Source organism: Abramis brama, assembly GCF_963993115.1.
Source record: "Abramis brama genome assembly, chromosome: 22".
In the NCBI taxonomy this organism is placed as follows: Eukaryota; Metazoa; Chordata; class Actinopteri; order Cypriniformes; family Leuciscidae; genus Abramis; species Abramis brama.
In genome coordinates this window covers 21,689,425-21,705,275 of record NC_139984.1, presented here as the reverse complement: position 1 = coordinate 21,705,275, position 15,851 = coordinate 21,689,425, and the positions used below count along the sequence as shown (strand labels likewise).

The 15,851-nt window shown below is 43.2% G+C and overlaps 2 protein-coding genes across 11 annotated transcripts in view; one reads left to right on the top strand and one right to left on the bottom strand.

The window, feature by feature from the left end:
- Nucleotides 1-512, bottom strand: part of huwe1 (HECT, UBA and WWE domain containing E3 ubiquitin protein ligase 1) — a 48,024-nt gene extending 47,512 nt beyond the window's left edge. For all 9 annotated transcript variants that reach the window (XM_084099802.1, XM_084099811.1, XM_084099809.1 and 6 more), the window contains exon 1: nucleotides 458-512. The gene's annotated coding sequence lies outside the window, so the exon portion shown is untranslated. The remainder of the gene's footprint in view (nucleotides 1-457) is intronic.
- A 1,004-nt stretch (nucleotides 513-1,516) lies between these two features.
- On the top strand, nucleotides 1,517-15,389 carry tmem107l (transmembrane protein 107 like). 2 transcript variants are annotated; one of them, XM_084097910.1, is made up of 6 exons: nucleotides 1,517-1,728; nucleotides 2,418-2,508; nucleotides 2,597-2,664; nucleotides 14,572-14,672; nucleotides 14,928-15,024; nucleotides 15,134-15,389. In XM_084097910.1, exons 2-6 carry the CDS (start codon nucleotides 2,422-2,424, stop codon nucleotides 15,201-15,203), a joined length of 423 nt encoding a protein of 140 aa, XP_083954036.1. In that variant the 5' UTR covers nucleotides 1,517-1,728; nucleotides 2,418-2,421; the 3' UTR covers nucleotides 15,204-15,389. The 2 variants fall into 2 exon arrangements, with proteins under 2 accessions (XP_083954036.1, XP_083954035.1); XM_084097909.1 differs by lacking the exon at nucleotides 1,517-1,728 and adding an exon at nucleotides 2,106-2,296.
- Nucleotides 15,390-15,851: the final 462 nt, after the last annotated feature.

The following is a 15,851-nucleotide window of genomic DNA, read 5'->3' as shown; positions in this document are numbered from 1 at the left end:
CCTTGGAGATTGAAATGCAGAAATCCTACAAAAATATTTAATTGTACATCTCATTTATCACATAAGCACACGCTATCACATACGCATGCTCTTTTCGTCGTGATCCACTGATAGACTCATATATGACATTACTCGCAAATTTCACATCATTTACGCTCACGCACGAGTATCATATTTAATTTTAGAGATTCTTCCTACAGAGTGTAAACAGATTTCAGTCTATCTATGCGCGCGCGCACATCGCGCGAGCATTCAACACCACAATGCTAGTCCGACCGCAAATTAAAAATGGCGGTTTATATTAGCAAAGTGTCCGGTCTTTGCATCAAAAACACTAATTTTAATGACAGTATACACGTACAGTTCGCAAGCAAACCCGTTGGTTACTCTTAACGGTCATATAGAGTCAGCCACAGACGTCTCCACCAAACAGACAAAGACTTATTTAAGCTCTTACCTCGATTGCGCCTCAACATAACTTCTCCATCTTACAGCAGCGAGTGGGGATGTAAATCTCGCGATATTTCAGTTGGCTTCCTCTGCTCCAATAGTAGCCTTCCGTAGACACACAGACCAGCCCCTTCAGTGATCTGCTCCTAGACAGAACGATACAAAATATGATCAGTATTCAGTATAATTAAATATATGTATGTATAATAACACATTTTTGGTCGTACACGGCTCCCTTTGTGCTCCTCTTGACACTTCAGGTACCCAAAATGCACTGTCCAAGAAGGGAAACAGATGCAACAAAAAAGATAAAATAATGCAAGTGATTAAATTGGCAATAAGGTGTGTTTGCCTATTCTTGTCATTTCTATACCCTGAAGCCCAAATGGAAAAAGTATTTGCCACCATAATCTAAAAATCTTCATAAAACGATTTGCCACCATAATCTAAAAATCTTCTTAAAACGATCTTGCATTGTATTAGAGCTAGCCTATATATCCACATTTTTATAACTCTCCATTGTCTCCATTGTCAAAGTTGATTTTGGATCCCAACAGATATAGCAGTGAATGCATTCTATCTTGTATTTCTGCAAAAATTCTGACAGAATTCTAACAGATGTTTTTATTACGCCTTCCAGAAAATAGGTCTGTAAATAAAGCCTACCAAATCATGATTAATTTTAAGAATTTTCCAATGCCACCTGTTCAGTGACGTTTGTTGAGGGGACACATTTAAATAGTTTTATTTGCCAGAATTTTATGTTGCCGTGAAAAAGATCTCAGCAGTGCATGTAATATGCAAGATTTTCCCAAGCTTAAAAAATTATGCATATTCAAAATTAGAAATTATTATTATTTTTTATTTTTTTAAATCTAAATGTAATTTATTAATTGTAAGACATTTTTGTCCCCTTTGAAAGTTTAGGACCCCGTTGAGAACCACAGTCAGAGAGCGACTCCTGCCAATAGGTGGCGGCATAAATCTGTTAGATTTTTTTTTCTTTATAGGACATAAGTAGCCTACATAGTACATATTGTTTTGGATTCCTGCACATGAGATAGCGGATAAACAAAAAACTAATTATGCAATAATGTTGAAATCACAGTTCTCATGAGAAAATCCAGCAAATCTGAAACCATGGCAACTATTAGAAACGCGACAAATAATATATGGAAGTAAATGTGGGAATACATTTATATAGTATTGAAAGAGAATTCACAACAATGTTAAGAAGAAAGAAGAATCGATTACGTATAAGTCATACTGGACTGAATGGTAACCTGTTTTAAAATAAAAAAGGCATCATGGGTTGTGCAGTCATTGTAATGTAGAAGAGGCAGTTGAACATGTTATATTATATTGTACAGAAAGAGTATGAAAATGAAAGACGAGTTTTGCTAAAATTGCAGGAAAAAGCTAGACGTCAGTAAAGGCAAGAAAATGTATGATGAAAGATGAGGTTTTGCAATATATAAACGCAACAAGGTCATATATGAGAACAGAATTAAGTAAGTAAATAAGTAATTAATTATTTAATTTATATATTTTTCTTTTCTATTATTATTATCTCTGTTTTTTTTTTTTTTGTCAGGGTAGTTCTTCCGCATTGCTGTACCACACTCCGGTTCAGTTGGTGGCGGTAAAGCACCTAAAAGCTGGTTTGCCAACCGCTAATTAACAAGAAGAAGAGTGTTGTCGTAGCAACCTGAAGCTTGAGCGAAGGAGAACCGTCCACAGCTTTTGTAATTTACTATAACAGATGCCTAGAAGCGTTATATTCAGGATCTACTTTGTCGCCCGTTTACTTGAATTATCTTCGCAGGTGTTAACACCTTAGAAACTGGTACGTATATCCGCGGTTAGAAGTCACACGTTTTCTGTAAACCGCTAACGTTAATTTACAAGACGAATAAGCCTGTTCATTTTTAGTTTAATCTCACATGATGTCGTGTTTTTGTGTCTAGTTCAATGTCGGTGTTAAGCAGTCTGGTTCCAGCCCGTTTCCTGACTCTCATCGCGCACCTTGTAATAGTCATCATCATATTCTGGTCGCGGGTAAGAACTTCTCGTGTGTTTAATCATTATTTGATCACTCTATATCATTGCAATCAGGCCTGTGATTAAGAGTTGAACTATCCCACAGGAGAACAGTGTCAGAGCTTGCCTCCCACTAGATTACACTAATGAAGAATACAGGTTAGAGGACACACGGTAAGGACAACTGTCTCGGTTATGTACAGTATTGCTTCATTAAAGTGTGTGGGCCAATGACAAATTAAATGAATATGATGATACAAATATAGTTTAACCTTTTTTTAATTGCTTTAATCCTTTTTTTAAATGATATAATGAATCATTGTGCCATGCAGACATTTCTTTTTTTCAATAATTTCAGTCTTTTAGTTAGACTTAAACATTTACACTACCGTTCAAAAGTTGTTGAAAGAAGTTTCTTATGATCACCAAGGTTGCATTTATTTGATCAACATACAGTAAAACAGTAATATTGTGAAATATTATTACAATTGAAACAATTTAGCTGTTTTCTGCTATAATATATATTTTTTTAATTCAGTTTACTCCAGTGATGGCAAAGCTGAATTTTCATTATCATTACTCCAGTCTTCAGTCTCATGATCCTTCAGAAATCATTCTAATATGCTGATTTGATGCTCAGGAAACATTTCTTATTATTATCAATATTGAAAACAATTGTGCTACTTAAATTTTTTTTTGTGGAAACTGTGATACATTTTTTTTCAGGATACTTTTTTAAAAACAAATAGAAACTTCAAAAGATCAGTATTTATTTTAAATAGTTTTTCTTTTGTAATAATATAAAAATATTTTACTGTCACTTTGATCAATTTAATGCAGCCTTGCTGAATAAACATATTAATTTCTTTAAAATAATTTCCCCAACCTTTGAACTGTAATATATATTTTAGTGCAGCAGATTAATGGCATATTTCAAGAGAATCGTTCAAATTGGTATAAAAGCATGAAATTTGGCACAGATACTCTCTAAGGGTCACTTTTTGGGAAAAAGGCGTTGGCCACCCAAAAATTCAAAATGGCGGCCATTTTTTCAAGATGGCCGCTATTTCTGTCAAATTCTCATTATGTCAATTGTTCAAACAGTGATGTAGGCATAACATTTTGTGAAAATACTCTCTTCAGAATGTTTTTTTGGAAAACGGTGCTTGTCCCTCAAAAATTCAAGATGGCCGCCATTTCTCTTGAATCCTTACATCTTTTTTTCAAATGGTGATGCTATCATGAAATTTGGTACAAATATTCTTCAAGGAACATTATCATGGAAAAAGGTGTGTGCCGCTCAAATTCAAGATGGCGACCATTTTCAAGATGGCCACCATTTCTGTCAGAGCTCAATTTAATGTGTTAAGGAAGGTTTTGTTTAATAGAGTGAACGTCATTACACAACCAGGGAACACTGGTGACTTCACTGCTGTGGAACTCAGCATGAGGTTCAGTGTCAGCTGATCTAGTTTTACTTACACTGTAGTTCTTGACTAGTAGTAATAGTATAGCTAGGTTTAGTGTCCCAAATGCTGCCTAACAGCCCCTCATCAATTAGCTAGTAATAGACGTAGTTAGATAGCCGCATTTGAATTGACAAGTTGTGCCAGCGCGGGAGAGCCGAGCCAAGGGTAAGTAATATATGACTTGTTCATGTATGCTTACCTGGAAGGTGTACAGATCACACGGGACTTAAATGGCACTGGATGAATGATCGGGCTAGGTGTAGGTGACCCGTACCTAGTTGTATCCCACATAGATATCCATATAAAGGCTAGATGTCTTAAGGCGGAGTCACTTCCGGCATCACCGGCGGCCATCTTACCACAGGGAAGCTGTGCATTAAGGTGAGTGATCAGCACACACACAAATCCTCTTATCTCGCTGAAATCTTGACGGATTTACAAACGGTTTGGTTTCTTACAAACGTTATTAAAGTGGCTGTAATTCTTTCATATGGAAGTCCATTGTTATAAATTATTCATATGTATGCAGTATCATAACTACATCTCTGACGTTTATAACAAACCAAACCATTTGAAAATCGGTAGAAAATTGAGCAAGTTATGGTTATTTAAAAGTACATGCACCATGTTACGAGTGAGCGAGCACCCTGTGGTAAGATGGCCGCCGTGTGCGGACGTCGACCTCCATTGGCCAGCAGCGCACACGAGACATCTAGCCTTTATTATATGATATATATGGTATCCCATACCTGAATGTGTACTATGTCTATGATTGAGGTGGTAAAAGGATAACCCCTCTGCCTTAATCAGACAACAAACCCCCAAAATGGCAAATGAAAATCCCATGTCAGCCAAGAGGCCAACTGATTGGATGAAATGTTGCCACCAACATTCCACTCTTTCACAAGATGAACAAAATGCCAATGACCCTGGACCTGGAACGACTGGATGAAGGTGGGGGTATAGAAGCTACTTTGAGAAGGAACCAAGCGAAGTATCACCACAATTGTCGACTTCGGTTCAACAACACAAAGTTACTTTGTGCCCAGAAGCAACAATTCGATGCTCAATGTAGTGAGACAGATGAAGGCCAAACAAAGCATCGCAGAACCATGATGCAGAAAAGTCTAGATGATCAGGTTTGCTTTCTTTGTGATAACATATCTCCTGAATCTGACCTATGTCAGGTAATGACACTGCAACTGAATGACAGACTACATGAATGTGCACAAACACGGAATGATGCTAAATTATTGTTTCAACTAAGTGGTGCTGATGCCATTGCACAGGAGCTGAAATACCATCATTTGTGTCTCATTCATCTTTACAACAGATAGAAACTCCACCTCAGAAGGCTTGAGAAAGAGTCACAGAGTGAAACGATTCAACCAGCCATCTTTCCTATGGCTCTTTCTGAACTGGTCGCCTATATTGTTGAAACCAGTCTCAATTCTGATGGTCCTTCCGCCTTCCGTCTTGCAGATACAGTGAGGAGAACAAGTATTTGATACACTGCTGATTTTGCAGGTTTTCCCACTTACAAAGCATGTAAAAGTCATATGTAATTTGTATCATAGGTACTCTTCAACTGTGAGTGACGGAATCTAAAACAAAAATCCATAAAATCACATTGTATGATTTTTAAGTAATTAATTTGCATTTTATTGCAAGACATAAGTATTTGATACATCAGAAAAGCAGAACTTATTATTTGGTACAGAAACCTTTGTTTGCAATTACAGAGATCATACGTTTCCTGTAGTTCTTGACCAGGTTTGCACACACTGCAGCAGGGATTTTGGCACAGTCCTCCATACAGACCTTCTCCAGATCTTTCAGGTTTCGGGGCTGTCGCTGGGCAATACGGACTTTCAGCTCCCTCCAAAGATTTTCTATTGGGTTCAGGTCTGGAGACTGGCTAGGCCACTCCAGGACCTTGAGATGCTTCTTACGAAGTCACTCCTTAGTTGCCCTGGCTGTGTGTTTCGGGTAGTTGTCATGCTGGAAGACCCAGCCACGACCCATCTTCAATGCTCTTACTGAGGGAAGGAGGTTGTTGGCCAAGATCTCGCGATACATGGCCCCATCCATCCTCCCCTCAATGCGGTGCAGTCGTCCTGTACCCTTTGCAGAAAAGCATGCCCAAAGAATGATGTTTCCACCTCCATGCTTCACGGTTGGGATGGTGTTCTTGGGGTTGTACTCATCCTTCTTCTTCCTCCAAACACGGCGAGTGGAATTTAGACCAAAAAGCTCTATTTTTGTCTCATCAGACCACATGACCTCCTCCCATTCCTCCTCTGGATCATCCAGATGGTCATTGGCAAACTTCAGACGGGCCTGGACATGCGCTGGCTTGAGCAGGGGGACCTTGCGTGCGCTGCAGGATTTTAATCCATGACGGCGTAGTGTGTTACTAATGGTTTTCTTTGAGACTGTGGTCCCAGCTCTCTTCAGGTCATTGACCAGGTCCTGCCGTGTAGTTCTGGGCTGATCCCTCACCTTCCTCATGATCATTGATGCCCCACAAGGTGAGATCTTGCATGGTGCCCCAGACCGAGGGAGATTGACCGTCATCTTGAACTTCTTCCATTTTTTAATAATTGCGCCAACAGTTGTTGCCTTCTCACCAAGCTGCTTGCCTATTGTCCTGTAGCCCATCCCAGCCTTGTGCAGGTCTACAATTTTATCCCTGATGTCCTTACACATCTCTCTGGTCTTGGCCATTGTGGAGAGGTTGGAGTCTGTTTGATTGAGTGTGTGGACAGGTGTCTTTTATACAGGTAACAAGTTCAAACAGGTGCAGTTAATACAGGTAATGAGTGGAGAACAGGAGGGCTTCATAAAGAAAAACTAACAGGTCTGTGAGAGCCGGAATTCTTACTGGTTGGTAGGTGATCAAATACTTATGTCATGCAATAAAATTCAAATTAATTATTTAAAAATCATACAATGTGATTTTCTGGATTTTTGTTTTAGATTCCGTCTCTCACAGTTGAAATGTACCTATGATAAAAATTACAGACCTCTACATGCTTTGTAAGTAGGAAAACCTTCAAAATCCAAATACTTATTCTCCCCACTGTATATGCAACCTGTACCAGCAGCGTATCCTTTTTTTAACAGTGGCACTTCCTCTCTGTGTACTACACCTTGCCGTGGTGGAGAGACTTGTGTGCTCCAATGAACCTGAGACCTATGCCGACAGGGATTTTATATCCCTGGCAAGTTTAACTAAGTTGGACAGGTCAAAGGAGAGGAGGCAGACAAAGCAGACATTATGACTATTTGACAGAAATGGTGGCCATCTTGAAAATGGTGGCCATCCTGAATTTTTGAGTGGCACATACCTTTTTACAAAAGAGTGTTCCTTGAAGAGTATTTCTGCCTAATTTTATGCTTGCATCACCATTTGAACACTTGAAATAATTAATATTCGACAGGAACGGTGGTCATCTTTAAAAATGGTGGCCATCTTGAATTTTTGAGGGACAAGCATCTTTTTCTATTAACTTTTCTATTAACTTTCATCTTTTTCTATGTCCTTTAGAGAGTATTTGTATAAAATTGTATGCTTGGATCACTGTTTGAATAATTGATATAATAAGCATTGAATAGCAATGAACTGAATTTTTCATATTGAATTTTTGAGTGGCCAATGCCTTTTTCCAAAATAGTGACCCTTAGAAAGTATCTGTGCCAAATTTCATGCTTCTATACCAAAGTGAACGATTTTTTTTACTAATCTGCTGCACTATTTATATATACTGAGTTCTCTTACGAGAGTACTCTCGTGTTGCGTAAGTTTAGCTTACGCTACGGGAAAACTCCTTTTCTTGAGAATACTGAAGCAAAAAATTATCCTTTAATTTTTAGAATGTAAAACGCATTTGCTGCAGCAGGCAACCATAGGCGAGACAGCTCGCGCGCCTATTGGCTGCTCTGCGGCAACTGCTGCAACCTATCAGTGCGTCTTGGCATAGCCCGCCAAAACGGGGTGTGGCTAGCCTATAAAAAAACCCCGCACAGGTTGTACAAGTGATTTCGTTTCCTTCGGATCTACGAGAGAGAAGCAACGCCGTCGAACAGCATCTCAGCGGGACGAGCTTGAGTCAAGGACCCGGCTGGATATTCGCCACCTTCGCTCGCCGTACCTGCTGCACTATCCGGCGCTCATATCCTTTTCTACCTCTCCGTGTGTGTTCGCCGCTGCGACACACGCGTTTTTCTCCTCTAAAAGAGCAAAAGGCATTTTTCAATGCCCATCACTTCCTGCGGCTCGTGCCGAGCCCTCCTCAGCATCGGGGACCGCCACAAGCTGTGCGCTTCCTGTCTGGGGAAGGACCACGCGGATCACGCGCTTGCCGAGGGCGGCTGCCATGAGTGCGAATCTTTGCCTCTCTCGACCCTGCGGGCTCGACAGGCTTTGTTCGCTACCCAACCCACTGTTTCTACGCCTTCTGCTGGGCCGTGCCGTAAAAAGCGCCGCTCACAAAGGCCACTAGAAGTCTCCGTGAAAGAGCACTCGCCGGCGGCGTCCCCGCGAGCCTCTTTCCCTGAGTCTCCCGTCTCTTTTCTCGACGGCCGACGCCCCGTTGTCGCGGCGCCCGACGAGATGGAGCGGGACATCGCGGAGGATGACAGCTGCTTGATCCTGGCGTCTGGGAGTGAGGGCTGGTCAGGTTCCATCCCCGACCCCGCCCCGTCGACACAGGAATCCAGCGTGAGGGCTTCAGTCGACGCCGAGCTTCTCCGTCTCATCACCAAGGCCGTAGAAGACCTCGGCCTCGATTGGTCAATGCCCCAGGAGCCCGCGCCTAACAGGTTGGATGGCTGCTTTCTGCCTGGACGCCGCTCTGCACCTGTTTCTAGTCTCGCTCCCTTCCTCCCCGAGCTGCACGACGAGCTCTCCAAGTCATGGGGAGCCCCGTACTCGGCCAGGCTAAAATCCTCTGTCTCTTCGACACAAACGCCGTTTTCATGGCGACCCACATATCTCTCAAAAAGAGTATTATTTCGGGTCATATTCCGGCTCAGGCCGAAGGTGTCTTAAATGTAGGACAGGTGCCCACTGCCCAGTGCCCACCCCTACACGAAAACACTACCCCCACTGTGTGTCACACTCATTCAAGGTCAAAATCAATAAAGCTGGCTCAAGCCGCCCGACCGCTAAGTGTAAGAACTGTGCCCACTCCCCAGTGTTCACTCTTACACACAAGCACTACCCATGCAGTGTCCCACAACACCACAGGGTCCATATCAGTCAAACCGGCTCATGCCGTTCATATTCTGAGTGTTGGAAATGTGCCCGCTGTACAGCGCCCACTCCCGCTTGTGAATATGACTGTATTTGCGCCACGCACACACATAGAGCCTCAATGTGTGAGCGCGCGCGCTGCCAGTGTGGGGAGTGTAGATCACGTGTCTGCCTCTCAGCGCACACACTTTGTGATCAGCTCGCAGCGCCGTGTCTGTGTCAAGCAGCTGCCCGCGCTCACGACCGGGCTGCCAGATACAGAACAACTGCGCGAAGCACTGTACGCCCCACTCGAAATGAACATGATGAATGAAGTGCGTCGTCATGGCTGGGTCTCCGGGTCCCCGAATATGAGCGACCAGAACCCAGATTTCATTCTACCCCTGGTCATTCACGCGAAAGCGTGGGAAAGTATTCCAGGGGCTTCGAAATGGGTGCTGAATATAGTGAAACAGGGATACTCGCTACAGTTCGCTCACAGACCACCGCGCTTCATAGCCCGGGTCGAAACCTCGGTGAATCAGGAAGTAGCACACCTACTTCGCACCGAAATAGCGAATTTGCTGAGAAAAGGGGCTGTGGAAACCGTTCCCTTGGCAGAAAGCGAGTCGGGGTTTTACAGCCGTTACTTCTTAGTACCAAAGAAGGATGGAGGGCTCCGCCCTATACTGGATCTCAGACACTTGAACAAAGCGCTGATGAAGCGCTCGTTCAAAATGATTACAACCAGACAAATTCTCGCTCGAATTCGACCCGGGGACTGGTTTATATCAGTGGATCTGAAGGATGCTTATTTCCAGATCCAAATAGCAGCCCGTCACAGGCCGTTCTTGAGGTTCGCCTTCGAGGGCCAGGCTTATCAGTACACCGTTCTTCCCTTCGGCCTGTCTTTGGCACCTCGTACATTTGGACACATGGACACGGCGCTCGCGCCCCTCAGACGAAGGGGCGTGAGAGTCCTGAACTACCTGGACGACTGGCTTAATATAGCACAGTCAAAAGAAGAATTGGTGTCACACAGAACACTACTGCTCGAGCAGTTGGGTCTCAGAGTCAACTGGACCAAAAGCATTCTACTCCCCAGCCAGAAAATTTCCTTTCTGGGGATAGAACTGGACTCCAGCTGTATGGGCGCGTGCCTGACACAGGAACGCGCGGCAGTAATACAGCGCCTGGCGGCGACATTCACGGTGGGGAAATATCTTCCCCTCAGAGTGTTCCAGAGGATGATGGGTCTCATGGCCTCAGCCTCGTCGGTACTGCAGCTGGGTTTGATGAATATGCGCCCTTTTCAACTATGGTTGAGACGGCGAGTTCCAGCGCGAGCATGGACTTCAGGTCTGCTCCGCCTCACGGTGAATCAGACATGCGTTTCCGCCCTGAAACCGTGGATGAGACCCGGCTGGTACCAGTCCGGCGTGAACCTGGGCACCGCTTCACGAATCAAAGTGGTCTCGACAGATGCGTCCAACACGGGTTGGGGCTCCCTATACGAGGGGAGACCTTCTATGGGCCTGTGGTCAGACGCGGAGAAGCGTCTCCACATAAACTGTCTAGAGATGAAAGCGGTCGAGAATGCCCTTCAGTTCTTCCTCCCTGCGCTGAGGGACCACCACGTTCTAGTCAGAACAGACAACACGTCAGTGGTGTCCTACATAAATCGCCAGGGCGGCCTCAAATCCCGGAGCCTGTTTGCAATAGCAAAGCGCCTCCTCATATGGAGCCAGCACAATCTGCGCTCGCTGAGAGCAGCGCATGTGCCGGGCATCCTGAACGTGGGCCCAGATATGCTATCCAGGGCAAAGCTCTCCCCAGGAGAGTGGTCCCTGCACCCCCTCACGGTGCGAAATATCTGGGACGTTTTCGGCAGAGCAGAGGTAGACCTGTTCGCGTCGCAAGCCAACGCTCACTGCCCATGGTTCTTCTCAAAAGAAATGGACGCGCTGGCCCAGGACTGGCCCAGACGCCCTCTGTATGCGTTTCCCCCGGTCGCTCTGTTACCACAGGTAATCAAACGACTCAGGGAGAGCAAATGCTCGATACTTCTCATAGCTCTGCTATGGGAGAATCAAGTCTGGTTCCCAGAACTGATGGAACTAGAGAGTAGGGGTGGGGAAAAAAATCGATTCTTAGATGAATCGCGATTCGGGACGTGGACGATTCTGAATCGATTCACAAATGTCAAAAATCGATTTTCTAAAAAAAAAAAAAAAAAAAAAAAAAATCTAATAACGTAACATTGAAGGAACGCAAAAGGCGGAACTCTGAAGCGGACGTGCAGTGCGCGGACAGTCTGTGGCGTGCACATAACAGACGCATGATGGCTGAGCGCCAAATCCGAACGGCACCAGAGAATGTCTTCGTTAAAAGCTAACGTATGGAACATTGGCAATTTCATTGTGATCTATTTAGTATTTTTTTGTATGAGAGCGAATTTCTGTATTGTTTAGTTTTCACATCAATATGCTTTGTAAACCGATCTGATCTGTATGCATATGTATGCAGATCTGTATGTGCAATGCCAGTCACAAAAAGTTACATTTTGACTGTAAGTTACTCTCTGCAGAATGTTCATTCACTTTCTTTGCTATTTTTGATTGTGGTATACAGCAAACATTTCAAGTCATAACTCTTTATTATTTAGTTGTGTATAAGTCAAGAGCGACTTTGTATGTTACTAATTATTCAGAATATGCATAAGTCCACAAGCATTATACGTTATGATAGCTTCTGGTACATAATTCTATATTTTTGAACGAAAACTGTTTGTGAATTTGCTACAGCAAAATGTTTTTTTTTGTCTGAAGGATTATATTGCTCATTGGAAATAACAAGAGGATGTTGGTTAGAAGTCTATTATTAAATGCTAGAGATTCAGAATATGCTGAAGTTTGTATTAATTTACTACAAGTATGCTGCTAGTACAGGCACACATTTATTTTCCTGTTGGTTCTCAGCAATGTTGGGACATATGCTGGCAAATGTAACCTTACAGTTGACTTGCCAAATCACTTCCATTTGTTTTATTAATACAATTAATAGCTATAGGAAGTATTGGAAGTAAGTTCGTTATGGGTCATCATAAATACTTTGCTTTAAAAGTACCAAGTAAAAATATTTTTTCAATGTTTTTGATAAAAGGCACTTCCCTGAGAATTGAACTTAATAAATGTGAAAAAGACACTTTAATGTCTCCGTTTGTCATTCTGTATTGCAAAGCAGATGAGAGTAGATCATGATCAGAAACCTGATTAGAAATCATTATGAATAAAATCGAATTGTTTTGAATCGAAAATCTTTTTGAATCGAAAATCGATTTTGAATCGAATCGTGGCCTCAAGAATCGGAATCGAATCGAATCGTGAGATGGTAAAAGATTCCCACCCCTACTAGAGAGCATGGCTCCTTGGCCGATTCCGCTAAGGAAAGACCTGTTGTCTCAGGCCCAGGGAGCGATCTGGCACCCATACCCCGAGCTGTGGGCTCTGCATGTGTGGGCGATCAACTACCACCTCCCAGAGGGAGTGCTAAACACGATCACAGAGGCAAGAGCTCCGTCTACTAGACGGCTTTACAACTCTAAATGGTCAGTGTTCGCTGGGTGGTGCTCAGCTCATGACTTAAACCCGCTAAAAGGTGAGGTAATGGTGGTTCTTTCTTTCCTACAAGAGCTGTTGGACAGCGGGAGAACCCCTTCCACGCTAAAAGTATATGTGGCGGCCATAGCAGCGTTCACAAACCCTGTAAACGGCCAGTCGCTAGGAAAGAACAACCTCATAATTCGTTTCCTCAGGGGTGCTAGGAGGATGAATCCCCCTCGGCCACCCTCGGTTCCGGTTTGGGACCTTTCCACGGTCCTCGAGGCCATGAAAGGCGAACCGTTTGAACCACTGCACACGGTGGAGTTAAAATAACTATCGTTTAAAACCGCTTTTCTGCTGGCACTAGCCTCAGTAAAACGGGTGGGCGACCTGCACGCGCTGTCAGTAAGCGCTACGTGCTTGGAATTTGGGCCTAATGACTCTAAAGTCATCCTCAAACCAAGACACGGTTATGTCCCTAAAGTGCTTACGACTCCCTTCAGAGCGCAAGTTATCTCCCTCTCGGCCCTCCCTATGTCTGATAGTGAGGCAGGGGTTAACCTTCTCTGCCCGATGAGGGCATTAAGGATTTATGTAGAGCGCTCCGCCGCCTTCAGGCAATCGGAGCAGCTTTTCGTTTCGTTCGGTGGCCGCGTTAAAGGGCTAGCCATCTCGAAACAGACCCTGTCCAGATGGATAGTGGATGCTATCACGTCAGCTTATGCATCCAAGGGTCTAAACTGCCCTTTGGGGGTAAGGGCCCACTCAACTAGAGGGATGGCCTCGTCGTGGGCATGGTCAAGTGGGGTTTCTATCCATGACAGCAGGCTGTATGGCAGCAGGCTGGGCCTCGCTGTCTACATTTGTAAGGTTTTATAACTTGGAAGTACCCGCATTACAGGCCAGACTACTCTCAGTCTGATAATGCTATATTAGTGTTGTCTACCCAACTCAGTTTGATTAGACTGCTGATATACTGCAAGTCCTGTGGTCCATGCAGTTTAAGGTGGTCATACTGCCTTAACTGTATAGATATACGTTAATGCACCTATCTCATAACACCGAGTCGCCCCGCCCTGTTATGCCGTTGTGTTCTCTTCACTTTACATGAGCCCTGGGCCACTGCCCTTGGGACATTAGTGTTTGAAATTCAGCACGCACAGCGTTTTACATAGGGTTCCCGTAGCGTAAGCTAAACTTACGCAACACGAGAGTACTCTCGTAAGAGAATGACACTCGGTTACTAACGTAACCTCGGTTCTCTCTAGAGAGGGAACGAGTGTTGCGTAGCCTGCCGTGCTTGTGCTGCACTTTGGTTTCGCTTCTAGTCGACTGAAATCACTTGTGCAACCTGTGTGGGTTTTTATAGGCTAGCCACACCCCGTTTTGGCGGGCTATGACGACAGCACGGGAAGGCTTCCCATTGGTGCTGGAGTCATGCCAAGACGCACTGATAGGTTGCAGCAGTTGCCGCAGAGCAGCCAATAGGCGCGCGAGCTGTCTCGCCTATGGTTGCCTGCTGCAGCAAATGTGTTTTACATTCTAAAAATTAAAGGATAATTTTTTGCTTCAGTATTCTCGAGAAAAGGAGTTTTCCCGTAGCGCAAGCTAAACTTACGCAACACTCGTTCCCTCTTTAGAGAGAACCGAGCTTACGTTAGTAACCGAGTGTCGTTATCTCTGAACAAAGAATGACCGTCATGTTATTTACTTCATAATATGTACTGTATGCATATGCTCATTGATCTTCCTAATCATTCATTTTGGAGAGCAGGCTTGTGGTGGCATTATCCGTAACCCTGGGCCTGTTTGCCATCGAGCTGGTTGGGTTCCTCTGTGGAGTCTCTATGTTCAACAATAATCAAGCTCTTCTGTGTATCCTTACCAGTAGCACATCATCACCACAGGCTCAGCAAAGCAGGCTTAGTTGTCCTCTTGAGATGGATAGCTTTACTTTTATTATCCTAGAGAAGTCCAAAAACGAATGCAGTACATTTCAAAACAATATGTTCGTGTTTGATCATGCCACTGGTAAAATGACATTTGCAATGCTAGCAATTAGTCATTTTTAGTTGTAAATGATATTGCTCTCATACTGGTACAGAATTTCACTTAACTGTCACTTTGCAGCTATTGGATGTCACGCCAGTGGCTCTGTGGCTTTGGCCTTCTTCTTGTTTGAGCAATGGACCTGCACCATCTACTGGTGGATATTTGGCTTCTGTAGGTCAGTCGCTAAATAATTAACTGACAATGCATAACTGTGAATATGAATTGACTTATTAATGAATTTTCTTTGAAAACATTTTGTAATCATGTTCCTCTCTATGTTTTAGTGTGATTCCTGCACTATATGAGATGATCCTCTTTGTTGTAGTGTTTGGATTTAAGAGGAAGCCTCTTTGAGTGTCTTGATTCTGGCGAGTCGGATATCGTCCTTCCATCACCGAAGTACCAGAATCACCTGAATTCAGAATAACATTCACTAGCACAATAAACTAGTGTTTCTAAAAAAGTACTTTAATTTTTTTATATATATAATATTTTGTACCCATTGTAATGAATTAATAAAAAAAAAATATTTTGATACAACTGATGACTAAGTCTATTCATGCTTCACATTTTCAGTAGATTACACGTTTACTCATAAAACCTGTTAAAAATAGGCACAAGATGAACTATGAATTATACTTATATAATTTACAGTTATACTAAGTGCATTCCCCAAATGCATAGATGCATCAACCTCATGTTATTCTAAACCTGTATAAACTGTATAACCTTATTTTCTTCTTGTGAGTGAATGCTGAATGTGACGCTGAAATCATGATATGTTGACATTGCAGCTGGAAGTGAAGGCGTGCAACTCCTGGAGATCGAGAGTGAGAACTAACCAACTATCTGCTAGAGTCACAAGATACATGTACACTGTAACTTTAACAAGTTACCATTTTTTTTACCACTTACTTCAATAACAGACAGAGCAGGCAATTTCAACATATTTATATATCGATAAAATATATCACAAAATATTTATGTGAGATTTCTATTTGC

What these genes read in the sequence shown, in the direction of transcription:
- tmem107l (XM_084097910.1), top strand. Translation starts at nt 2,422, where the DNA reads ATGTCGGTGTTAAGCAGTCTGGTTCCAGCCCGTTTCCTGACTCTCATC. An exon ending in TCATCATATTCTGGTCGCGG is followed by an intron (nt 2,509 to 2,596) that starts GTAAGAACTTCT and finishes ACTATCCCACAG; the next exon opens with GAGAACAGTGTCAGAGCTTG. An exon ending in CAATAATCAAGCTCTTCTGT is followed by an intron (nt 14,673 to 14,927) that starts GTATCCTTACCA and finishes GTCACTTTGCAG; the next exon opens with CTATTGGATGTCACGCCAGT.